The following is a 26703-nucleotide window of genomic DNA, read 5'->3' on the forward strand; positions in this document are numbered from 1 at the left end:
ACTCGGGTATATGTATATAAAGTATTGTATATCAAGTAAAATGAGTTTATCTTGTTAGGCAGGCTGGATGGACCATTCAGGTCTTTATCTGCTGTCACTTACTATGTTACTATGACTTCATGTGGCTTACCCCCCCCCCCCCCCCCTGTTTGTCTTTAGGTTGTAAGCGATGCCGGGAGCAGTCTACCTCCCTGTATGCCTCAAGTGTGAAAGTTGTTTTAAGTTTTACTCTGAGAGGAAATGCTTTGTACATTTATTCCATCTTCATGCCATCCTCTATGTAGATCCCTCTCACCTTTTTGAATTCTGTCACAGTTTTCATCCCCACCACCTCCCAAGCAAAACATTCCAGGCATCCACCACCCTGTCCTTGAAAAAGTATTTCCTGATGTTGGTTGTACATTTTCCCTCTTGCAGCATCATTTCGTGTCCTCTAGTCCTGCTGTCTCTCTGCTTTTGGGAAAGGTTTATTTGTTCATTGTTATCATACAGATATTGAAATGTCTGTATAATTTCTCTCCTCTCCCTCCTCTCCTCTAGGCTGTACATATTTAAGTCCTCAGGTCTCTTCTCGTGTATCCTATGTTGCGGAGTCTTTTTATAGCCTTGACAAGATATGGCCTCCAAACCTGAACACAATACTCCAAAGCCCTACTTTTCCTTTCTCTGTTTCTTTTTTTTTTTTAATTATTTTTTTTAGGGGATATAAAGGCAGAAATCTCTCTCTCCTTAACCAACAAGAAAAAATAAGAAGTGAAGAACTCCTACCAGGGAAAGGAACTGCACAACAGGAACTGAACTCATACCATCTGCTGGGACTGAGAACAGACTGCTTTTCAAGGGACTGCACAGCTCAGCTGTAGACATACTTGAAACTCAGTGGTTCTCTGTCTCCATCTGCTGGTAGGAGTGCATAACCTATCTGTAGAGAGATGCTATGGAATTATTCCTTAATCATCTTTCCAAAATGACAGCTACAGATTGTGCTATCTGTTCCCAGACAATAAGGAGCTGGGGAAGCATGGCCAGATTCTCAAATGTTTTGAAATAACCCTGCCTGTGAGCACACACCCTGAATAAGGGCCTGGGATTGAGCTGTGTTTGATTTTATTTGAATTGCAAATCTTTAATCCCAGAGGAAAACAAGACTGAAAAGGTATATTCCCTGGATCATGATATACTGTAGACCAGTGGCGTAGCGATGTGGGGCGCCAGGGGAGTGGCTGCTCCCCCAAATGGAGTTCTGCTGGCACTGGCGCCTATTTTTTTTCGTTGTGTAGCACTGAAAATGTGCGCCGGTGCAAGTCCGCTCTCGCTCCCCCTGCGCAGTCAACCTGGCTACGCTTCTGCTGTAGACCTTTCCAGAACTGTTCTATAGCCTGTGAAGCCGTAACTCTTCTACTTCAGGAAGCAGGTGAAAGTTTGGCTCTTCTTTCAAGCCTTTAATGGAAGAAGCAACTCACTAGTCACCCACACAAGGCCTAGCATTGGCTGCAATACTGTAGCAGGACCTGCTTATCCACTCCTTCTCTAGCTGAAATCCTTTCAACTTTCTTTAAGTTAGAGTAACAGGAGTTAGAAAATAAGGAGACTATCTTCTCTCTGTTTCACCTAAGATGTTTTATTGTGTATTGTGTTGACATTGTAAGTAACTTACTATGTAGTAATATTTCAATACTTTTACTGGGGTAATTAGGTAGTCTATGCGACTTATTCATGCTGTACACCACCTTTGCTGAATTTCTTCAAAAAGGCAGTAAATAAATCCTAATAAATAATAAAAACATAATTAAAAAAAGTAAAGTATTAACCAGGTGGACTGGAAGAGCCATTGATTATCCCTGGAAAGCAGCTATGGGAAGTAGGTCTACTTTTGGGATTTGCCAGATACTTGTAACCCAGATTTGCTGCTGCTGGGCTTGATGGATCTCAGGCTGTTGCAGCATGGTTTCTCATATGTTCCAAAGGTAATCAATAGAAATTAAATAAAACATAGCAAAGAAGATACCTTTTTTTTATTGGACTAAATACATTTTTTTGATCAGCTTTCAAAGGCAACCCTTCTTGTTCCGATCAAAATAAGCAAATGTTAAGTGAAACATTCCAATGACAGTCTCACGGGAAGATGGTGGGGAGGGTGGATGAAAGACAGAGGAAGATGAGTGGTGATGATAAAAGGGTGGCAACCCCAATTGACCTCACAGGGCTGTCAAGTTCTCCATTTTCTGGAGGGAGGACTTTCCTTTCAGTTCTGGTTTTGAACTCGCATCCTATAGCAGTGTTCATTCTAATCACTAAATATAGTGCTGCACATGCTATAAGTGGAGTGGAGGAGTGGCCTAGTGGTTAGAGTGGTGGACTTTGGTCAGGGGTGTGCTGGTAAATTGTTAACGACAGGCTCTTTTTCCTGACGTAGCCAGCTCTGCAGTTGGAAGGGCCAGGGGTGGCCGGGGGGGGAGCAACACTTGCCTCTCTCTCCTCCCTCCCTTCGTGCGGGCACGCTAGGCATACCTTTGCTGGCAACCAATAATGGACTGCCACCACTCCCAACGTCTTGCTCTGAGCAGCATGCTGTAACTTCTCACACATGCTGGAGAAGTCCCAGCCTGCTGCTCAGAGCTGAAAACAAGGAGCTGGGAGCAGCAGCAGTCTATTTACTTGGCTGGCAGGGCTCAGCATCCCCACCAGCAAAGTAAAAGAGAATTCAGCAGGGGGACCAAGCCCACATTTTGGCAGCCAGTTGTTAAAGTAGCCATGGAGGGCCCTACTTTAACAACCGGCTCCCAAAATTCTTAAAAACTTAACAACCGGCTCTTGCGAGCCTGTGAGAGCCTGCTCCAGCACACCACTGACTTTGGACCTGGGGAACTGGGTTCGATTCCCACTGCAGGCACAGGCGGCTCCTTGTGACTCTGGGCAAGTCACTTTAACCCTTCATTGCCCCAGGTACAAATAAGTACATATATATAATATGTAAGCCTGCCATGAGTGGGAAAGTGTGGGGTATAAATAATAATAATGCACCAGGATATGGTGATCAGCAAAGCCAGGAAGGACAAGCCTGCCTAAACTAAAGTCTTTCTCCTAGAACTGCTTGACTGGCTCTATTATTACTTCTCCCAGGCAAGGCAAGAATTCATTTGGCTGTAAGGGCGCCTCCCTGATTGGCTGTTTCAACTTTGACTAAGCCCCGCCCACCTTCTGCTGTCAATGATCTCACTTCTGCCCGTGTCTCGCTCCAAGCGCGCTCCGCCCACCGCCACCTCTCACTGGCCAGCGAAGATGTCATTTCCCCGCCTCTTCGGTTGATTGGCTGGAAAGGACGCTCGGGCGTGACGTCACCGCCGCCCTGCGCCATCTTGGAGAAGCGAGCGTTGAAGTGACTTGAGAGCAGCTAGAGAGGGGAGCGCAGGGTTTTCCCGCTTTCTTCTCCCTAACCCTCGGTTTCTCGAAGCCGACGGGGGTCGGCGCTCTCCCGGAGATGTCGACTGAGAAGGAAGCTACCGAGCCGCGCGTGGAAGAGACTGGCGAGGAGAAGCAGGTATTGGGGGTTGGGGTGTTTATTGCTCGTCTGCTAGTCTTGCCAGGGCTGCGGCCCTGTTGTATTTCCTTTTTTTTTCTTCTGTTTTATTAACATTGAATGTTTATAGTCTTTTCTGACGCCCCGAAGGGTGCTGAAACAGGAAGTCTCGCCCCTACTCTATGCTCATCGGTCGCCTTCGCTGTCTTTCTAGCCAATATGTTCTCCGGGCCGTCTGGTTGGCCAGAGCGCCGGGTTTTGGCTGAGGCTCGCGTTCTGATTGGCTGTCGTTTTTGCAAGTCAAAACTTGGCCCCGCCTGGTATTTCCGTGGGTGGGACGGGCAGGGGGTTTCCGTGGAAACAGTGATTAGGGGCCATGTTTATGACGCCGAGCCTCTGTTCTGACGCCTGTGAGCGGATTGGCTCGTTTTCCCATGATGTCATAAATCTCTTGTAATGGAAAGCTAGGATGTGATGTCATAGAGGTGGTGGTGCAAAGACTTTATACACGATTTAACTGAATTATAATCTCTAGTTCGTGTTTATTTGTATTAAGTTTCTAAAACTTAGTCAAAAACATAAGTAATAAAAATAGAGATACAGTAACTACTTGAAAACTATTATCCATACAGTAGACATTGGTGAAAAAAGTAAATATAGAATAACAATTTTCACAAGTGGAGAAGTAACATAGTGGATGACGGCAGAAAAAGACCTGCACGGTCCATCCAGTCTGCCCAACAAGACAAACTCATATGTGCTACTTTTTGTGTATATCTTACCTTGATTTGTAACTGTCATTTTCAGGGCACAGACCGTATAAGTCTGCCCAGCTCCAGCCACGCCCTCCCCCCCACCAGCTCTGGCACAGACCGTACAAATCTGCCCAGCACTATCCCCGCCTCCCACCCACCAGCTCTGGCACAGACCGTACAAGTCTGCCCAGCACTATCCCCGCCTCCCACCCACCGGCTCTGGCACAGACCGTACAAGTCTGCCCAGCAGTATCCCCGCCTCCCAAGCTCCAGCCACGCCCTCCCCCCCCACCAGCTCTGGCACAGACCGTACAAGTCTGCCCAGCACTATCCCCGCCTCCCACCCACCGGCTCTGGTAGCCTAATGGTTAGTGTAGTGGGCTTTGATCTTGGCAACCTGGGCTCAGTTTTCCCACTGCAGGTCCTTGTGACCTTGGATAAGTCACTTAACCTTCTGTTGCCCCAGGTACAAAAAAAAACTTAGATTGTGAGCTCCACTAGGGATAGAAAAAGTACTTGCATGTAATGTGTGCAATGCAGCGTACATCTAGTGGTGTTATAGAAATAATTGTAGTAGTAGTATCAAGTGTTTTTATACTGTCTTTTTCCCAGGTGAAGGTCAAAAATGGTTTTCAAAGTGTCCAAAGCCTAGAGGAACAAGGTTGTATTCTGGGGTGTGTGCCCTTTTCTAATGAAATCCGTGCAGTGAACTCTGTCAGTGTACAGAAAGGGGGAGGGGTGTCAATTTCTTATTATATATTGGTAATTTTTCCAAACATTATACCATGCTACTGTCTAGAGGAGTTTACAGTAGCAGCAGCAATTAGCCTGTGGTTTTTATTCCTCCTCTAGGCATTGTAAGCCTACCTTCTGGGAAAATGAACTACCTGCTTTTACTGGATTTGTAATTCAACCTATGCTCAGGTTTCCTAAACTAAATAACTTAAAAGAAAAAGAAAAGTTCTGGAATTTGTAGAGCCCAAGCAAAACTGATCCCTCCTCCCCCCCAGTTTTGGCCCAAACCAAAACGGCCGCTGAAACTCCATTTTCGGCCACAACTGAAACAATAGAAAAAGACTGAATGTGTGGATGTGAACAAATTTATTAATAGTACCGTATTGCCCATAGCAGCAGCAGTTAGAGTACAACTGCTTGAAGCTGGAATGTGTAGGAGAGACTGTGCTAAGGTAGATAGGCTGTTTGAAGGGGAGTTATGCTATACGTGTTAATTCAATGCAGTCTCCAGAACCTTAAATTCACGTTTTCAAGCTGTTTTGCTAGTAAATGTACTGAATGTTTTTGGATCTGGATTCTGTTGAGTATTATTCTGATACACTGATTTTCACTCTCAGGGCCATTTATTGAACATTAGTGTCTTGCCCATACCAGCAATTAGAGCATGGTTTTTTTTTTTGCTTTCATATATGTTTTTTAGCTACTGGAGTTGCACTCCTGCTCCTTTTGCTGCCAGAGCTGATCTTCTCTTCTGGGGGATGGGGTGGAGTTTCAGTAACCACTATAAACGGAGACCAATTTCGGTCATAACCGAAACCCTGCGGAAACAGAAACTTAAAGAAAACAACTGTTCTAGTTGGTTTCAGCACCAGACCCAAAACCAAATTTCGGTTGGGCTGTACCAATTTGTGGAATTTCCATGCTGCCTTCCCCTTTCGACACAGAAGGGCTAATGCTTGTCATAGTATTTGCATTGTGCTAAGGAGCTTGTTTCTGGAGTCCATAAGATGTAACGTATAGGAAACTTACCCAGGTGCACTTGGAAGTTCTTGTTGATCGAAGCCTGGGTCGCCCAAAACCATGGGGAAATATTTCTGTACCCTGCAACATTTTCTTGGTCTCGGACTGCAGTTCTTTTCTTCTGTAGTTATTATTGTGACCATTTTAACACGGAAAGAAGGCATGCATTGCCCTATCTTAGGGGTGCTTCTCTTGGAAGCTGGTCTGAGAGGGGGTTTCATACTTCTAGCAGCTGAGAAAGCCAAGCTTCTTAGATCATATTGTTGTAATAAAAGATGAGGCTTACTGCAGTGCTGATGGGTTCTGTATTCATCTCTCTGGCTCTATATAAGTCAAGAAGGAAGCTTTTATAAATGGTAGCAATTGACAGAAAAGGAATATGCTGATTTTACAAGAGCAGAAAAAGAACAAAACGAAAGACGTTCCATTGGAATCGATGCTTGGCTGCCTCTAAAAGGTTCTGGTCTAGATATTTAAAATGATTAATAAACTTATTCAGCTAAAATTGAGGCTGGAGGGGTTTCTGAAATGTTGAGATTCTGCTTTCAATTCCCTTTTTTTCTTTTCTTTCTCCTGGCTAGGATTCACAGGAGAAGGAATCTGCTGCCCCGGAGAAAACAGAAGAGCTAAAATTGAAAGCTAAATATCCCAATCTGGGACAGAAGCCAGGTGGCTCTGACTTCCTAATGAAAAGACTTCAGAAAGGGGTACTTGTCTAGCCTTATTTTTTTTCTCGCTATAAATCACATTGATAAGGGGGCCGGAGCTGAGATTAATAATCAGCATTTTCTTCCAAGTGGGTGCATTACCTTCCCGTTGTCAGCTGCAAGTGTAATAAAAGTAGTTTTACAAGTATTTCAGCTGCAAAGTTCTTTGACTCTTGTATTCATAATTCTTTATGACTGTTTACAGTGCTCTGCATTGTTGCTTGTGCATTAGGTTTACTTTGTCTATATTATAGGACGACGTTAGTTTAGAAAGTTGCCACCAGTAAGGAGGCTACTATTTTGTATCACAAAAGCCAGCTCCTTGATTTGGAGCCAGAGGACTATAGATTAAATTAGAAATGTAGATTGTTGATTTTTCACTGGGTTTAATGAGCTGACCTTTCTCTCACTCCCAAATCATATGTCTCTGCAGCAAAAATACTTTGACTCGGGTGACTACAACATGGCTAAGGCAAAGATGAAGAACAAGCAGCTGCCCAGCTCGGGGCCCGACAAGAACTTGGTGACAGGAGATCACATCCCAACGCCACAGGACCTGCCTCAGCGGAAGTCTTCCCTCGTAACCAGCAAGCTGGCAGGGTAACCTGCGCCTCTGCTCCACAGACAAACCTGCTGAACATCACTGTATCATAGGGCTGATTGATATGAATTCACATAGTTTTTCAAAGGGGGGGGGGGGGGTTAGAAAGCAAAAGGCAAAGCTCATCACATTGGGTGCTGCTCTGGGTGTTTGAAAATGTTTTTACAGTTGCTGATCAAATGGATTAGATAAATCCCAAGCACCACCCCATCTGCTGTCCCATTTCCACCATGCTGCTCAATCTAGTGGGGGAAAGGGAGGGGAGATAGCTTGCTGGGAAGAGGGGAGGACGCGGAGCTGAGTATAGCAAGTTACAACTGCTCTTGCATCGATAGTGAAACTGCTACAGGTCCAAGGGCAAAGAGCAAACTTTCATTGGTCTCGCTCCCAAGGCTGAGGCTTGGAAGTGGATGGAGACACCCTTTTTTGAGACTGCAAAAGGACTCAACCAAATAGTTTTTAAATTGCTACTGAACTGATATTAAAGCATGGAACCCTCCCTGCCCCAACCCTTTAAGGCCCCTCTTCTAATGTAAACTAGCAGGTGGAAAATCTTTGAAGGTCAGTGGAGACTTCAGAAGCTCTCCGACCTTATGAGTTCATCTATAATTTGTAGGAACAAAAGACTGTGGGGTGTCTTCTAAAGTCTGTTGGGGGCTCCGAAAGTAGAAGAGGGTGTGTTCTCAATCCTGCACAAAAGTACTTCTCTCAAAGCTAAATTTTTAAGAAAATTTACACAGAGAACTGTTCAAGACAAGACTTAAAAAAATATATTCTGTGTATACAAAATGGGCATAGCTCATTCAGTGGTGGCTGAGAGGAGTGTATTCTCCCCACTGCAAAAGTCTAGAGAGATGAAGGCTGGAAGAAAACCAGAAAAGGCTGAGATCTGCACAAGATAGCAAAGCGGGCAGGTAGCTGCTGTGTTGGTCCATGCTAGAGGTGAGCAGTGGGTGTCAAGAGGGTGGGGTTTGAGCCTGGGCTGAAAAATAACTAGAAGGAAGAGAGCAGGGGCTCAGCTGAGAGGTAAAGGAGAAGGGAGAGCTGATCCTGGAAAGAAGAGCAAGCTGGGGGGGGGCTTATGAGATATGATAGTGGAGACCTGGTCAGAGAAGGCATGGAGATAGGACAGCTGTTGGGGACACATGGCTTTGGGATCTGGGGAGCAAAAGGGGAAATGCTTATGAGAGGGAGGTGGCAGAACCGGGTGTGGAGTGGCTGGGACACGAAGCTTCTGGGGTGTTATACCAGGTATCACCTAGCTGCTGTATGTGATTTAGGATCTGAAGTGATAGATTCTAGCTCGCCCTAAAGCGTTATCATTAGTTTAGTCTGTGGTGTGTCTGGTCATTAAGACTTCTGAGTTGGATTAAAAACTGTCCACAAGCCTCCACAAAATTACAAGTAATGGTGGGTGCAATACCAAATCCTTAAAGCTTGGGTATAGGAAACAACTTTGCTGAATGCTTGTAAATCACAGCACCAGCATGAATGGGAAGCAGTAGTAGGTTTTTGTGAGAAGGCTATTCTCATGATTTGATCTGCATTTCTAACATTTGTGAAACGGAGTTAAGGCCTCGAGTGTTGTACCTGAAGGAGGTTTGGCCTACTTCTGATGGGGCTCACCCTTCTATTCCTACACTACCCTTTCCTGCTAATGCAGACAGCTGAATGAGCAGCTGTGAAAGTTATTGTTTGGATTGGATGATGTTTGAAGGCATTGGTTGCATCCATTTGTTCACCCCATGGTTTTTGTCCCGCTAGGGATGTGACTGTTGGTCCAGCCCAGTCTTCACCTGGGCCTGTGCTGTGAAGAAAGTCCTTGAAAGTAGCTGCAGTTAAAACGTTTGACCCTTTCTATCTTGCCCCCACTCACAGCCTGCTATCTCCCAGCAAAGACCACGACAGTGTGTCTCACTGTCGAAAGGCATAACTTTCCCCCAAGAGCAGAGACAGCTGCTTTCAAGTTTCAGGCACTTGCCAAGTAACCTTTTGGGTTTGTGTAGGGTACCCGTTCTAAAATGTTTTACAGTACATGATGGGGGTAGACTTTCAAGAAGAAAAGTTGTCCTTGGGTTTAAGTCAAATGTAGACACCCCCTGAATGTCATTTTTAAATCGGGACTCTGGTTTTTATTTTACATGGTTCTCATTTGGATTATGGAACAGCAGGTGTTTTAAAAACATGAAAGCGAGACAAAAAATGTGGGCTGTTTGTAGAGAATTGTAACACAAGGCTGTAAAAACTTTAAAAGGGGTAGTCTGGTGTAACAGAAATTGATAGCAGCAGCTGGTCCCTTATAGACTAATCATCCTGAGTCCACATTGTTAGATGCATGAAGAGGAAGTGGACTTTTCTTCTTGAAAGTTCATGCCTCAAGAAATTGGTTGGGCTGTTAAAAAGTTCAGGAAGTCTGAAGGCAGGACTGCCCCACATTTACATAGCAGTAATACATACAGGCTTATTTCTGCTGATCCTCTGCTATACCCAAATCAATGTGTCCTGTACAGCCAACGGATGAAAAAGCCTGTGTGTAGAGAGCTTGCAAAATGTTTCCACAAATATAAAGCACTTCTAGCTTCTCAGGGCAGAGGGAGAGCTGCTTGGCCTTTTGATGTTTAGGTAATTGTAGTGAAAAGCAACAACAAGTGTGCTAAACACAGCCAACTTTCTGTAAACTGTTCAAGTGCTTCTCAGGTGTACAATATGCTCTTGAAGGCCCAGATCCCTGGAACTACTATGTTCCTGTCCCTATCCAGCATTATCTCAGCGGGGCCTGAGATGGAAATACTGGAGTCGGCTTGGGACAGGTTCTGAGCATAATTTTATGCCTGCATCTTCCTTTCTCCACCAAAGATTTTGTGCTGCTTTAAATGGTGACCCGAAGCGGTTTGTTAAATGGCAAGAGCACTGCTCTAGATAGATAGTCAAAGCTTCCTGTGGCCTCCATTGAGGGGGGTGCGATAATTCCCTGGCAGTACTTGTCTTTGAGCTTGCAGTGTAAATGTAATGAGTTTGGAGTTCTCTGGTCAATCTTTCTGCTTCCTCGTGCCATGTCTGTGTTAGCCTCCTGTCTCATCGCGGAGACATGCCCGACTTTCCTTTCTAGCTTAAGGAGGCAGTAGGATCTCTTTCACTAGAATCATACCCCCCTCTCCTCAGTTTTTGTTTCTAAAGCCAAACTTGGTCCGATTGAGCACGAGGCCTTTTCCTGTTTTCTTCAATTGACTTCCAAGGGAGACACAAAGGTTTTGGATGGGTTTAATTGAGAGAAGAGGGCCAGCCTAGCTTTGTAAATGTGTAATTTTTAATCTTTTAACCTTGGTCTCATTCTTCCAAGCCTAGCTGAAAGCAAATCCGATGAAAGCTGTATAGTTTCCTCGAATGCTGTCGTCAGCCATGTTGTAAATAGATATGACTCATGCGCATATATATATATATATATAAATATATAATTTTTTTACATGCTGATCTTCTAATTTTTCCTTTATACACACGCCTGCATTGTGACTTGTCTTCGTGCACTGAGTGTTGAATGAATGGGGTTAAAAATGGTTTGTTCTTGTGTGCACAGTACTTCTGGTCTGCTGGTAAGAAATAGTGAAAGCCATGAGAAAAGTGGGGTGGGAAGAAGGTAAAATGTATTTAAACATTGAAGCCTTCTACATAGGCTTATTAGTTTGCTGGATCACATGCAGTAAGTTGTAGGAGTAGCCTCATGGTCAGCATAACAAGCTGAGAAGCTGGGTTTCTGATCCACTGCTGTTCATTGGGACTTTGGACAAGTCACTTAATCTTCCAGTGCTTCTGGGACTTGTTCCTGAATGCAAGTGATCTTTAAAGTGTGAGCTAAATCCAGAATTCTGTTTCATCTGCTGGATGATTGATTTCTGCTTGAGCAGGACTTTCAGTACCTGTTCTGGTGACCACATAGCCAGTGACATGTTTTCAGGCATTGAGTCTCACTCCACCCCCTGCTTGCCCTTTGTATTTTGTGAGTAGCCTGAAAACATGATGGACTGGGGTCCCTGAGATAATATTCTTAAGCTGTGTATCGAGAGGGAGAGCAGCAACAGCAGCATAGTGTGAGGGTAGGATACGGAATTGAACAGTGTCCACTGCAGATTTATGGAAGAGGGGGTGGGGATCAGCTGTGGGGCTGTTGAAGCCAGGGTGTTGGCAGCGTTTGGCTTTCTAAATTTGGAATGAGTTATGTATCACATGGTAGACAATATTTTGCACATAAACACCTGGGAGATGCACATGTTAGGTACAAGCCATCCAAGGCCCATGAGAGGCATTTCCTGTGTAACAGGTCTGGCTGTCCTCCCAGGAATGCACTCTTAAAAGTGAGTCTGATTACTGCATCTGGTCCATGGTCATATGATGGCCTGCCAGGTTTCTTCAGCATGGTATATTGCAAAGTCACATTCTCCATGTGTTGAAAGGCAAGATTGAGGTGGGAGAAAGTTACTTGAAAGAACTTGAGGGGCATATCCTGTATACAAAATTCTTTAATGTGAATTGCATTCCTCATGTTGCCCAGACAAAAGAAGCAAAACACCTGCCTATTGATTTCTGATTTTCTTACGAAAAGTCCTGAAGGAACTGATTCCTCTATACCCAGGCGAGTGTGTGCACATCTTTCCCTTCCCATTGTGAACTGACAGCTGGAGCTAGCAAGTGACTTCTTGTAGCCAAGGCTTGGACTTTACTTTGGATGTCCCTGATTAAACCGCATGCTGGCGAAGTGAGAGCTTCCCCTTAGATGCCCCACTTTACATGTTAAACCTAGTGGACCTACCGCCCAGAAATGCCAAAAGATCAGCCCTCAAATTCCTCAATCTGAACTTCCCCAGCTGTAAAGGACTTAAATATAAGCAGGCATACGCCACTACCTTCTCGTACAGAAGTACACAGCTATGGAACGCACTACCCACAGCCTTGAAAACCATGGACAATCTAATCAACTTTCGCAAATCTTTGAAGACACATCGCTTCAACAAAGCCTACAAAAAGAACCCTTAATGACACAAATCACCACCTAACCCACCCAGGTATTAAAATACACCTCTTACACCACCCTATCTAACACTTCCTTCTCTAATCCCTCATACATCTTCTGCTTACTACCGATGGTATGTAAGATCCTGTCATGACTATGTCATAACACGCTGTAAGCCACATTGAGCCTGCAAATAGGTGGGATAATGTGGGGTACAAATGCAATAAATAAAAAAATAAATAACTAGAGAGGAGTGAGCAAAGAAGCTGAAAGCATCACAGGAGCAGGCTCGTACAGGCCAAAAGGGATAGGAAGAAGTTGCCAGAACATGGTGCCCTGCTCTTTCCCCACCCTAGACTATAGTAACATCTTTAATGACCTGGTTTTCTAATTACAGCTTCAGCTTAATTCCAGCTCTTGCCTACGACAAGGACCCACCCTAGTCTAAAGTACAATCCACTCTATCCCACAGATTCATTTTGTGTGCATGTGGGAGGTAGAGAAATAAGCATTTTTTAAATAAAAGGAATAAACAGATCCTCTGTGTTTTTTCTGTCATTCTCCCTTTCTAGGTTGGTAATACCGGCTGAGGTTTTCTATTTCGATAGAAGCATGGTGGCACACGACAACCCTATGGCCTGTGCAGTCTGTCCACTGGAGGCAGACAGAGACCTAGTTCACTCTTTTTGAGGGTCTTAATCTCAAGACTGCATTATTGTAACATTCTTTACTCTGGAATCTCAAAAGCATTAATCTGGCATTTGCAGACTGTTCAAACTATGGCCTTGGAGACTTTTATTGTTTTTAATATTTATGAATTTTTATCACTTACATTCATGCTTTAACACAAATATAAAGGAATTTAAGAAATATGAAAAATGTAAGGAAACAAATATTAATTAAATTTTTTGTCCACATTAATGATCCAAGTGCTAGGAAATAGTTTTGTAATCATATGAAATTGTAATAATCTTTAGAGAGGAAGAAGTTTAAGAAAACTAGCTAGCCGAATAGCGTGTTATGCAATTAAGAGTATTCTCAACATCATTCTTTACTAACAATAAATTCTAGTAACATCCCAGGTTCAAGGAAAACCTATGTCAATGAATTTAAAGAGACAATACATCTACAAGGGAATTTAAGGAGAAAACTTCCTCCTAGTCTAAGAAGTCTTGGCTTTATAGCCAAGAATTCTTTTTTGAGTGTCTCTAGACAAGTCCGTAAAAATCTGAATTTTAGATCCCAGGAATAAAGCATTGGCGTGGCGGAAATATAATCGAAATATATTGTTCCTTCCGGTTCCAGAGCAAATGACACCAACGTTGTTCTTTCTGTTATAACTTCCAACGAACTTTCTAGAAATTCTGATAAATTTAAAGGTAATTGGGGATTATCCATTGATTTCTTTATTCCTGTAATATAATGTGCCTTTAAAATTGGCGGAAATCCTTCTGGTGTAATTCCCAAAATTTCTCGAAGATATTTCTTCAGCATTTCTGGAGGGGAAATTAGAGGGGATTTAGGAAAATTTCAAGAATCTTAGATTGTTCCTTCTAATCTGATTTTCTAGGTATTCAATTTTACGTTTTTGGAAATTATTATCCTTTAGAACTTCAACTTTGGTGACTTGTTCTTCCACCTTACTGGTTAATTGAACCTGATTTTGCTTGATTTTTCGTCACGTCACCTCTAAGAGCCAGATATCTGCTGGAGAGTCTTATTCATACCCTGAATTGCTCCCCATAATGTTTGTAGGGTAATTACAGCGGGAGTTGTAAACTCTCCATATTCACCGGGGGGGGGGGGGGGGGGGGGGGGGGGGGGGGGAAACTACTCTGTGTACTTACAGAAGTTGAGGTTAAACACACCTTCCCTGTAAAGCTGTCTCCACATGAGTCAGTGCTGCAGCGGGTCCTCCAGCTTCAGCTACCAGGACTTTACTGCTTCCGGGTGTCCCGGTTTGCTGTGTATCCAACGCTGCTAATTCACTCCTGGGTCTTGGAGGCGCTGCAAACGAGCGAGGACTAAGTGTCACTCTGCACTAAGGTCCTGCTCTTCCATTGGTCCTTTCGTAATGTCTCCCCAAACTCCTGGCGTTTGCAGCCCGAGCTCTTCAAGCGTCATCTGGCGCATGGTAGATTCACCTGGCTTGTGGCGGTAAGTGTTAAGGCTTTCCCTTTCCTTTTCCCCATTTCTGGTTCGAGGTTTTACCATTAGACAGAGAGCTGGAGGTCAAGAGCTGCTTCAACGCACGTCCACTCCAGGCGCCATCTTGGACCTATCGGCCTTGGAGACTTTTGTCTTGAGATAAGTGGTGTGGTAGCCATGACAGTTCACTTTTAAAGGTAATAAGTAGAAATAAAAACATGGACAAGAAAATAAGATTAGAGGTACGATGTCAGCCTGTGACTTCAGCTGGTTCTGAGTTCCTTTTTCTTGGTCCCAGATTCACTTCTTAGGAGCAAGAGGGTTTGTAGCACAATAATACAACACACAAATGTGGCTTGGCAAAAGGTGTTTTATCTAGAAGTCAGTAGTTTACAGCGCTTAGGGTAGAAAGCTAATACAGTAGTGCTTCAGTGTGTCTCAGGGTCTGCCTGATGCCTTTCAGTGAATGAGAGTCCCCGTGGATGTGGAATGGATGCAGGTGGGAGGGGGTGTGTGTGAATGTATGCATCTCTATCTTTGTCCCTCTCTGGGGTTTAAATACTGAATTCTTTTCCCACAAACCGGGCTAAGATTTGCTTTGATACTATGTGAAATTCCTGTCAACTAGCCCAGTGCTATATTTTTATTATTTTCCTGTGCAGATTCTGGTCTGTTTTATTGCTCGGAAGCACAGGTGTTAGGAGACATCCTGTCTTTCACTGACATTCCCAGGCATCAGATTATGAGGGGAGGAACTCAACTGCTGTGTTTCACTTTAACCCAGTCCTTGGGACACACTCAGCCAGTCGGGCTTTTGGGATACACTTAATAGTTTATAGTTCACTAAAACTGGCTATACTGCCCAAGCTGAGTTGCAGAACTGGGTGGTTTACAAATTAAAAACAAAAACGGTAAGGAAAGGAACCATGTCGCTTTTGATAGGAAAGGAGGTGGAGCAATCAAACCAGGACAATTGCAATGGGGCCAGGGAACAAGGGGAAAGGCAGGACAAGGCATGGTGACATTGACCTGAAAACTTCTCCATGTTCATTCTAGTGAAAAAGCCTGTTTAAAAAGAGTGTTTTTAGTGCTATTTTGAAAGTTTTAAATTAATATGCAGGAGATAGATTTGTAAAGTATAGAGGTAAGTGCAAATTTATCATACATAGTAATTGTGGATATCCTAAAAACCTGACTGGCTGAGTGTATCCCAAGGAATGGATTGAAACCCCTTGGTTAACCTAATTTCTGTGTTGCAGAAGCTGGAACTGCTGCTCCTATGAGGGTATTGGGACTTTTTTTTGTTGAGGGGCTTATTTCTCTTGAAACCTCCCCCTCCCCCCCAGCCTAATCTGGTCTATATTTGAACTTGATGACTTTTTTTGTTGTTACATTTGTACCCCGCGCTTTCCCACTACTACTACTACTACTATTTAGCATTTCTATAGCGCTACAAGGCGTACGCAGCGCTGCACAAACATAGAAGAAAGACAGTCCCTGCTCAAAGAGCTTACAATCTAATAGACAAAAAAAAAAATAAAGTAACCAAATCAATTAATGTGAACGGGAAGGAAGAGAGGAGGGTAGGTGGAGGCGAGTGGTTACGAGTCAAAAGCAATGTTAAAGAGGTGGGATTTCAGTCTAGATTTAAAGGTGACCAAGGATGGGGCAAGACGTAGGGCCTCAGGAAGTTTATTCCAGGCGTAGGGTGCAGCGAGACAGAAGGCGCGGAGTTGGCAGTAGTGGAGAAGGGAACAGATGATAAGGATTTATCCATGGAGCGGAGTGCACGGGAAAGGGTGCAGGGAAGGACGAGTGTGGAGAGATACTGGGGAGCAGCAGAGTGAGTACATTTATAGGTTAGTAGAAGAAGTTTGAATAGGATGCAAAAACGGATAGAGAGCCAGTGGAGCGACTTGAGGAGAGGGGTAGTATGAGTAAAGCGACCCTGGCGGAAGACGAGCCGGGAGCAGAGTTTTGAACCGATTGGAGAGGGGAGAGGTGACTAAGTGGGAGGCCAGCAAGAAGCAGATTGCAGTAGTCTAAATGAGAGGTGACAAGGGTGTGGATGAGGGTTTTGGTAGAGTGCTCGGAAAGAAAGGGGTGGATTTTACGGATGTTGTAAAGAAAGAAACGACAGGTCTTGGTGGTCTGCTGGATATGAGCAGAGAAGGAGAGAGAAGAGTCAAAGATGACCCCAAGGTTTCGAGCTGAGGAGACAGGGAGAATGAGAGAGCCATCAACAGAAATAGAAAATGGGGGGAGTGGGGAGGTGGGTTTGGGGGGGGGGGGGGGAAATGAGAAGCTCGGTTTTGGTCATGTTTAATTTCAGGTGGCGTTGAGACATCCAGACAGCAATGTCAGACAAGCACGCTGAAACTTTGGTTTTGATGTAAGGTGAGATATCAGGGGTAGAAAGGTAGATTTGGGAGTCATCAGCATAGAGATGGTAGGAAAAGCCATGGGATGAGATTAATGAACCAAGGGAAGAAGTGTAGATAGAAAAGAGGAGGGGACCAAGAACAGAACCCTGAGGTACGCTGACAGGCAGAGGGATAGAAGTAGAAGAGGATCCATCAGAGTGAACACTGAAGGTGCGGAGGGAGAGGTAGGAAGAGAACCAGGAAAGGACAGAGCCATGGAATCCAAGTGAGTACAGGGTATCGAGAAGTATGCTGTGATCGACAGTGTCAAAAGCAGCGGAAAGATCAAGAAGAATGAGGATGGAATATTGACCTCTGGATTTAGCCAGTAATAGGTCATTGGAGACTTTAGTAAGCGCAGTTTCAGTTGAGTGGAGAGGGCGAAAACCAGATTGTAGTGGGTCAAGAATAGCATGTGAGGAGAGAAAATCAAGGCAGCGGCAGTGAACAGCACGCTCAAGTAATTTGGAGAGAAAAGGAAGGAGGGAGATGGGTCAGTAATTAGAGGGACAAGTAGGGTCGAGTGAAGGCTTCTTAAGGAGAGGTGTTACCACTCATGGCAGGCTCAATGCGGCCTACATGGGGCAATGGAGGGTTAAGTGACTTGCCCAGAGTCACAAAGAGCTGCCTGTGCCTGACGTGGGAATCGAACTCAGTTCCTCAGGACCAGAGTCCACCACCCTAACCACTAGGCCACTCCTCCACTTTTCACTAGTTTTTCCCCCAGGCTGGGTTTCATCCTAGTTTGTTAAATATTTTTAGAATTATTCTGCCCCAGCCATTTTTGTATAATTTCTTCCCAGTTTTGGGTTGGAAAGAATAATTAACACAGTACGTGTCACTCATTTTGTACCTGTGACCCCATGATAGGGGCCAGATAAAATTGCGGACCCCCCTGGAGGTGCAAAATAAAGATGCAGCTATGGAGATCCCACCCAGGTCATGACCCCAAATGTAGACTTTGTGACCCCATTCGGGAAGCTCTGAATTAATAATAGAGCTGTTGCATTGTGCGTAATTCTTTTCTGTGGGCAGCAGAGGGCAGCACAGCTTAATATGTGGTGTATGCAAGTTCCTGCTTTAGCCTGGTAGATAAATTTTCCTCCTTTGGACCCATGGTGAAGTTTAATTCAGACGTCACCAGTTTGACTGTACCTTTGACATGCATACCAGCAGTGTGGGACTCTTTATGAGATAAGAGTGCACTCTGGTTTTGAATTCTGTGCCCAACAATCCAGCTGTTCACAAGAACAGTTAAACTTATGCAGTGGCGATGTTTCTGTACTTTGAGAGTCTGAAATGTTCTGACAAAGATTTCTGCTTGAACCTCCTTCCAGAGAAGAAAATGTAAATTGGTTAACCTGTTGGTGGATCCCTTTACCCTGTTCTCCTTTTACCCCCTCCCGTTCTGGGGTTCTCTTTCCTTTGTATTGAGTGTGGAATGGTGTCAGCACCAGTCTCTGAGGTCTGTCCTTTAAGGTGAAACAGTGTCAAAGGCCTTATCTGCTCCACTCCCTTGATCACCTCATCCAAGGACTCTGCCTTATCTAAGCACTCAGGGCCAGATGCACTAAACTTTACCAGCCATTAACGAGCAAGTAGTAAACCCTGGCATGCACTAAATACTTTTTTTCCGACTGGTAGCAGCTAACGCAAACGGAATGCAGATGAGCAAATTGTGTAGAAACCCTATTGAAATGAGATGCACTAAGCTTTTCCGCTTGCCCTAACGCTGGAAAACGCTGGGAAATCTTAACGAGAGGTCTGTACGGGCTTGGAAAACTTATAAAATGTAAAAAAAAAAAAATCGGGAGGGGGCAAAAATGACCAAGTGCTCGTCAGGAGCGTCCTTTATGGACGGCCTTCCCCCCCCCCCCCCCCCCGCCCGAGGTTGTCGCCGCCACTCCCCCCTGCATTGAAATCAGAACTTTACGCAGCCCCGGTCCCCCTTCCTTCCTCGAAATGACAGCTTCCCTGCCATCCTCCGCCCCCCCATGGCCCCGCCCCTGAGGTCGTCGTCGCCACCGCCGCTCCCCCCCTCCACCCCCCCCCCCATCTGCCACCGGGCCCTCCGTGTGAAGGCGGTGCACCAGCAACAACAGCTGATCGCCTCTCTGGACTTCCCTCCTTTCCTCCCTGGCAAGGACGTGCTTTTTTTTTTTTTTAACGTCCTTGGCATGCTCAAAGCAGCCAGCATAACGCTTGGCTACTCTGCGCATGCTCTACCGGCCGATTTTCCGACGGTTTTACAAGGGATTAGAGAATGCAAGTGAGCTGCAACGAGCAGCTCATTTGCATTCCCTTTCCTTCATGCATAGCCGTTCCCTACCGATTCGCTATGGAATTCAGGACGGAACGGCTCTAACGATGACTTTAGTGCATCCCCGCAGTCAACTTTGGCAACATGTCCTCCCTTCCCCCCCACCACCATAAGTGCCTGTATTTTACTGTTTTCACTACTGTAATTGTGGAACAGCAGTGTAGTGTTTTGCTGCCTTGTTCAGAGGCCATGAATTGAGGGGTAGACTCAGGACTAATGTCAGGAAGTATTTTTTCACGGAGAGGGTTGTGGATATGTGGAATGCCCTCCTGCAGGAGATGGTGGAGATGAAAACGGTAATGGAATTCAAACATGCATGGAATAAACACAAAGGAATCCTGTTTAGAAGGAATGGTTCAGCGGAATCTTAGCGGAGATTGGGTGGCGACGCCGGTAATTGGGAAACAAAACGGGAGCTGGCCAGACTTCTACGGTCTATGCCCTGATCGTGACTGAATAGATAGGGATGGGCAGGAGTGTAAATTTGAAGGGGCTTCGACATTAGCTTCAGAACTTTTAGTACAGGAACAGTGCTGGGCAGACTTTTACGATCTGTGCCCTGAGAAAGGCAAGGACAAATCACACTCGGGTATACATAAGTATCACATACCATGTAAATGAGTTTATCTTGTTGGGCAGACTGGATGGACCGTACAGGTCTTTATCTGCCGTCATTTACTATGTTAGTGCTATAGAGTAGGCATTATGTCTCCATGCATCCCTTGGACTGTTCTGTCGCTGAAGACCGCAGTCAGTACCAGCTGAGCTCCCTCTTACTATGCCGGATCTTGCCCCTTCCACTCCCATGGCTGGAAGTACTTTGGTATGTGTGAGTGCTTTTAAGCACTTCTTTTCTGTGAATAGATTTGTGATAAGCCACTGACAATGAAGCCCTATTGAATAAAGTACCTGTTAAGAGATGTGTTACTTAATAGTTCAGCTGGAGAAACTGTATCCATCCTGCTGAGAACTAGAGTCTTTTTGTAGTTTGTGATATCTTTCAAAGAGATGAATAAGGAAGGATTTCTTCCAAAGAAAGTCTGGGTGGGGCCTGGAAAATTGGTTGGCCACAACCTCCTAAACTCCTGTGGCTTATGGAATTCACTGGAGCCAATGAATTGGAAGAGCTATAGTTATTAGAAACACAAGGAATGTGGTATCTGATGGCCAAAATGCCCCCTTCCCCGTTTGCAGGGAGTTTGTGCATCACCATTCACTGGGCTTTTAGCCACAACGCGTTAGAACGTGGCCATTTTCAAACCAGCTAAATGTCCAACTTTTTGTTTCAAAATGGCCACTTGCTACATGTTTTTGTGTTCAGTTTCATCTATCTTTAGAAGAAATAAAAAAACACACAAAAACAAGCCATTGGGATGTATGGGGAGGGGCGGGGGGCAACATTCTTAATAGACTGGCCACACAGACATCCTAGCAGAACAGTAGGGCATTGCAGTGGACTTCACATAAAGGGTCCCGGGTACACATCTCACCGTTACCCCTCTTATATTGTATGGTGAGCCCTCCAAAACCCACCAAAAACCTACTGGACACTATTACAATAGCTTTATGCCTGTAGATGTCACCTATATTTATTTATTGGAATTTACCACCTTTTCGAAGGAATTCACTCAAGGTGGTGTACAGTAAGAATAAGTCAAACATAAGCAATAAGCAATTACGTCAGTAAAAATATTCAATTAACAATACAAAGTATGGCATAGTATACTACTTACAATGCCAACACAATACGTAATAAAACATTTGAATAGACAGCTTAGGGTATAAGCAACGTTGTAGGAACAGTAGGTTTTTGGTGGGTTTTGCAGTGCTCACATGTTCCACCACAAATATAACAGTATGGGATGTGGGCCTGGTTCCTGTTTTCTGCAGTCTACTGCACTGACCACTAGCCTACTCTGGGGACCTGCTTGCTGCTGTAATTGGACAGGTCATAATATCTGAAGCTGTCCTAGATGCTGGCATGTACTGTTGCTTTCACAGCTTTGGGGTGGAAATCAGTGACCACTGGGGGAGTAAGGGGGGATGGAAATCATGCCTTAATCCCTCCAGTGTCCCACGGTACTCCATTTTTGCTGCAGTAGGCGTGCATTAGTACCTATACAGATAAAAAAAAAAAGTGGGAAGGGGACCGGTGACTCCAGGACGCTGGAGCAAACTTTATTGTAGACTCGACACAGTACGGTGTTTTGGCCACAGGCCTGCCTCAGGAGTTTGTCGCTGGCCAAATAGAAGCAGGAGATTCTACAGCTTGTTTACCGATGCATGATAACCGTCCGTCCTATTTAAATATTTCAACAGCTTACACACTGTGTGGAGGAGTGGCCTAGTGGTTAGGGTGGTGGACTTTGATCCTGAGGAACTGAGTTCGATTCCCACCTCAGGCAGCTCCTTGTGACTCTGGGCAAGTCACTTAACCCTCCATTGCCCCATGTAAGCCGCATTGAGCCTGCCATGAGTGGGAAAGCGCGGGGTACAAATGTAACAAAAAAAAATGATTTGGGAGGTGTGACAGTGCTAAACTAGAAATGTTTTTGCTTGAATGCAAAGCATATATTGTGCCAATCAAACACAGCAAATCACTTAGAGAACACCATCCCTATTGTGCAGCATATGGGAATGTTTCTCAGTGGCAGGGCTTGTGGGGCACTTGTCAGAATTGGAAAAAAGCTGGACCTGGAATGGAAAAGAGGGGCAGCGGAACATCGTTTTGGTTGGGTTTTTTTTTTAATTAAAGCCCTTCCAATCTCCCGCCTTGCTGATGCAGAGGCACAAAATATTGGTGGGACTTCTGTCCCCTCCGACTCACTCGCTATGAGTGAAAGTTCCTTTCATCGTAATGATGACCCGAAGTCCATAGTCAAAACTACAGAACAAAAGGATCAGATCCTTGAGTGACCCTGTCTGTGAGCCCCAGCCTCAACCCAACAGAATATTTGTGGCATGACTTGAAGATTGCCAAGTTCCTTGGGGAGTGCTGAAGGACAGTTCTGTTAAGAAGAATAGACTTAATATTGACAAAGTGAGCAGTGCAGAATTGGTGAAGACTTGCTTCCCCTAAGTATTGATTTAGGGGCTTGGAGATGAATCCAGTTGTTGAAGTTCAGTTTTTTGGGTATGTGCTTCGCCTCGAAATAAAATTTCCCCTGAGAGATGCAGAGTTTGCCGTGTCGAGGAGTGGGAGAAACCATCATCTTGACAGGCACAAAAAAAATAGGACATTCTAGCGGGTGTAAACTTTCCGTAGCCACTGTAGATAATTTGCAAATGCCCCAGTAGTAGGTGAATATCAGGTAAGTCTGGGCAGACTTCTATGGTCTGTGCCCTGAGAATGGCAAGGACAAATCAATCTTGGGTACACACATAAAGTATCACAGACCATGTAAAATGAGTTTCTTGTTGGGCAGACTGGATGGACCGTTCAGGTCTTTATCTGCCATCATTTACTATGTTACCTCAGTTTATAGCTTTGTGCATTTTGTTTCTCTGTTAGTCCAGGGTAGCAAGGGCACAATTCATTTCTAAGGAGAAGAAAAATGAAGGATAATAGCCGTGTCCTTGATAGTTAAAGAGTTTCACATACTTGTTAAATGGTCCTTGTTTATGGTGCAGCCTCTCTGTTTGGAGACAAAACAGAGGTGTGGCTGGCAAGGGACAAGGTCTCCACCAAACTCTGCAGACTTGGGCCTTGTACTTTACAGAGCTGCCAGATCTTTCTACTCTGGCGTTTGTCAGATGCAAACCTTGATGGGAATTGAGGAGGCAAGTGAGAAAAGGGCTGATCCCAATTTATGCCTTTGTATTGCTTCGTGGTGCGACCGCACCTCGAATACTATGTGCAATTCTGGTCATGGCATCTGAAAAAAAGATATAGTGGAATTAAAAAAGGTACAGAGAAGGGTGACAAAAATGATAAAGTGGATGGGATGACTTCCTCATGAGGAAAGGCTAAAGTGGCTAGGGCTCCTCAGCTTGGAGAAAAGACGGCTGAGGGGAGATATGATAGAGGTCTATAAAATAATGAGTGGAATGGAACAGGTAGATGTGAATCGCTTGTTTACGCTTTCCAAAAATACTAGGACTAGGGGGCACGCAATGAAGCTACTAAAGTGTAATTTTAGAACAGATTTGAGAAAATATTTCTTCACTCAATGTTTAATTAAACTCTGGAACTTGTTGCCAGAGAATTAGCTTTGCGGGGTTTAAAAAGGTTTAGATAACTTCCTAAAAGAAAAGTCCATAAGCCATTAAAAGATGGAGTTGGGGGAAATGCACTGTTTATTTCTAGGATAAGCAGCATAAAATGTACTGTTTAGGGGTCTTGCCAGGTACTTGTAACCTGGATTGGCCACTGTTGGAAGCAGGATGCTGGGCTTGATGGACCTACGGTCTGTCCCATTATGTCAATGCTTATGTTCTTAGAAGGAAAGAGTTATAGTTTATTAAAACTTGATTTACTGCTAAACCTGGCATAGCAGAGCAAAGCAGAGTACAAACTAAAATGGAAAAAGAAACCGAAAGGAGCTCCATAAATGACACGACAGTGAGACTGTAAAACAGCAGGTAGGGAAAAGGAAAGTATTAAACAGCAGCACACCAAAATGAAATATTAAACAAAAAATGGTTAAAAAAATAGACCAAAGAAAGGAAGAAAAGGGGAACAAGGTAATGGTGTGGGAATATAAATTTCGGTCAAATAATCCCGGTTAGCCTGCTTTTCCATCTGCCAGCTCTAGGTGTTCAGTGTGTGCCTCAGTTTCCACATACACCTTCACTGTATCCAGGAATTATTTTGTTTAATTTTACGGTGTTGTAAATGGATCATCTCCCTGTTTCTTCTCCCATCTCCTGGATCACACCAAGATCCTTGAGATACCCTTAAGTCACAGGCATCCTGTTTTTTTCAACAGTGGGCCATTTGATCGGAAATACCTATGTGCATGGGCCACCTGAACATTTAGCCTCTTGAAACTTGGCTTATTCTCATGAACATGTGTGGCATTCTCTTGGAATCGTGACTTTATACCTACCAAATAGTGGCATAATGCTTCAGAATCACATGTACTGGTAATAATTCTTATTTTTTGTAATTCGCTACCTTTCACAAGTGGGCTGCATCCCCAGGTCAAGTGGGCCGTGTTTGACTCACTGGCTGCCTGTTGGTCACTTCTCTCTTAGGGGTTCTTTTACAAAGTCACAGTAGTGTTTTTAACTCGCAGTAGAAATCATCTGGCGGTAAACGCCGAGACGCCATGGGCATGTGCAAAGAGTGTAGACGTCAACGGCTGGAAAGGAGGTTCGCTGACTTCTTCCTGCTTGGGCAGTTCGGGTAGCAGATCTTGGGTATCACCAGCAAAGGTAAGTTTAATGTCGTCGTGGCAGAGAGGAGAAAGAAATGCACCCCCCCAAAACCACCGCTGGGCACCCCCTCAAATTTCAATGCTGGCTATGCCCCTGCTTTTATCCTGCTTGGCAGAAATAGGAATATCTCTAGCCTGGCCATACCATGGTTTCACTCATATCTTTCTGATCGGTCCTAATGGGTTCTCTGGTACCCCCAAGACTCTCTTCTCGCACCAGTTTTCTTTAACACCTTTTTTGGCCCCTTTGGCCTTTTTGAGGATTTATACTGTACTTGTATGCTGACGATGTACAAATTCGTGTGCCACTGGACATGCTAGATAATTCATCCTTGGTGGAGGTTGTGAGTAAAGTCAGAGTTCTGGCTCAAAGAGAATAAATTAGTTCTCAATTTACAAAAAAAAAACCCCGCACGACTTCAAATATTCTGTAAATCTCATCCAGTATTTCCACTACCTCCTTTGGATTTTGGTGATATGTCCTTCCAGCCTAGTCAGGGTTTGGGTGGGCTGCTGGATTCTACCCTCTCTTTCAAGGCCCATATTTCAGCAGTCATTAAAGCCTGATTTTTTTTTTCAGGCTATGGCAGATTCGTTCAGTTCAGCACTTGTTTGATGAAAAAGCAGTACGTGTTCTCATTCACACTCTAATTGTGCAACAGCTGAAATATTGCAATGTTCTTTTCAGGGGCATTGGCCAGAGAGAGATCACAGCTACATTTTGTATCAGTTGCAGTCCTTTGAAGTTACTTTTTCGTTCTACAAAATATGATCATGTGACTCCACTGCTAAAAGATTTTCTTCTATGGTTCTGTAGTAATTTAGCTACTTGATACAATCAATGATACTAAGTCACTTACTACTACTACTTATCATTTCTAAAGCGCTACTAGACGTACGCAGTGCTGCACTTAGACTACTGCAATGGAATATATGCGGGATGCAAAGAACAAACCTTAAAGAAAATCCAGACCGCCCAAAACACAGCAGCCAGGCTTATATTTGGAAAAACACGATTTGACTCTGGGCAAGTCACTTAACCCTCCATTGCCCCAGGTACAAATAAGTACCTGTATATGTAAGCCGCATTGAGCCTGCCATGAGTGGGAAAGCGCAGGGTACAAATGTAATGAAAATAAACCCCTCCGTGAAAAACTACACTGGTTCCCAATCAGCAACACAACGAAACCAAAACTTGCAATGAACATTATATAACTCTTCTTCTCTTGATTCTCTAATGTGACTGTAATAACATCACTCTGTATTAGTTTCATCACCGGAGGTGGCTAACACCTCGTGGTACTATGTAAGCCACATTGAGCCTGCAAATAGGTGGGAAAATGTGGGGTACCAAATGCAACAAATAAAAGTTGTACATTGGTTGCCAGTAGAATATCGCATTGCCTATAAAATACTGCTTTTGGTGTTCAAAATCTTTCATAGGAAGGTTACCTAAATTTTTGTCACCTTGTTTACAGCCTTATATTCCCGGACAGGCGCTGCGTTCCAGCCGTCACTCTTGCCCATCCCTTCGCTGCCCGTAATTCCATCCTCCACATTTCAGAAGATAATGTTTAGTGTAGTGGGACCTACACTATGGAACATCATACTTTTAGGAACAGAGCCCTCATTGTCTTAATTTAATGTTTTACTTAAAACGTACCTGTTTCAGTCAGCTTTTATTAGCTGAACCTTTTATTCCAATTGTCAGACTGTTTTAGCTTTAAGATTCTGTGAGATGCAGAGGGTTTATTTTTATTGTTTACCTGTTTCTGCTATTCCTTGTTTATATTGTAATTTTCCTAGACACATTGTATTCTGTTGTAAGTTAGAGATTTTAATATATATATATAAATCACTTTGATGGCATATCCCTAGGTAATCAATCAAATACATGCAACCTTGAACCTTGATAGACTCACAACCAGTGGAACGTTGGTGCCTGAATTTTGGGAATATGTTATAAAATTGCCTCTTTAATGTCCTTTGTGCTTAGAATTTATGCCTATGAGTACTGGCAATTTTCAGAAAAAGGATTTATATAATCATTGCTGCTGCACTGTGGTATTTTCTTGCAAAATCTGCCATTTG

The 26703-nt window shown here is 44.1% G+C and overlaps 1 protein-coding gene across 1 annotated transcript; it reads left to right on the plus strand.

Moving 5' to 3' along the window:
• The first annotated feature begins 3357 nt into the window (after positions 1 to 3357).
• On the plus strand, positions 3358 to 10801 carry ENSA (endosulfine alpha). Its single transcript, XM_030186405.1, has 3 exons — positions 3358 to 3541; positions 6612 to 6737; positions 7171 to 10801. The coding sequence occupies exons 1-3, from the start codon at positions 3482 to 3484 to the stop codon at positions 7339 to 7341; spliced, it is 357 nt and encodes a 118-aa protein (XP_030042265.1). The 5' UTR covers positions 3358 to 3481; the 3' UTR covers positions 7342 to 10801.
• Positions 10802 to 26703: the final 15902 nt, after the last annotated feature.

Source organism: Microcaecilia unicolor, chromosome 14 (genome assembly GCF_901765095.1).
Source record: "Microcaecilia unicolor chromosome 14, aMicUni1.1, whole genome shotgun sequence".
In the NCBI taxonomy this organism is placed as follows: domain Eukaryota; kingdom Metazoa; phylum Chordata; class Amphibia; order Gymnophiona; family Siphonopidae; genus Microcaecilia; species Microcaecilia unicolor.

What these genes read in the sequence shown, in the direction of transcription:
- ENSA (XM_030186405.1), top strand. Translation starts at nt 3,482, where the DNA reads ATGTCGACTGAGAAGGAAGCTACCGAGCCGCGCGTGGAAGAGACTGGC. An exon ending in AGACTGGCGAGGAGAAGCAG is followed by an intron (nt 3,542 to 6,611) that starts GTATTGGGGGTT and finishes TCTCCTGGCTAG; the next exon opens with GATTCACAGGAGAAGGAATC. An exon ending in TGAAAAGACTTCAGAAAGGG is followed by an intron (nt 6,738 to 7,170) that starts GTACTTGTCTAG and finishes ATGTCTCTGCAG; the next exon opens with CAAAAATACTTTGACTCGGG.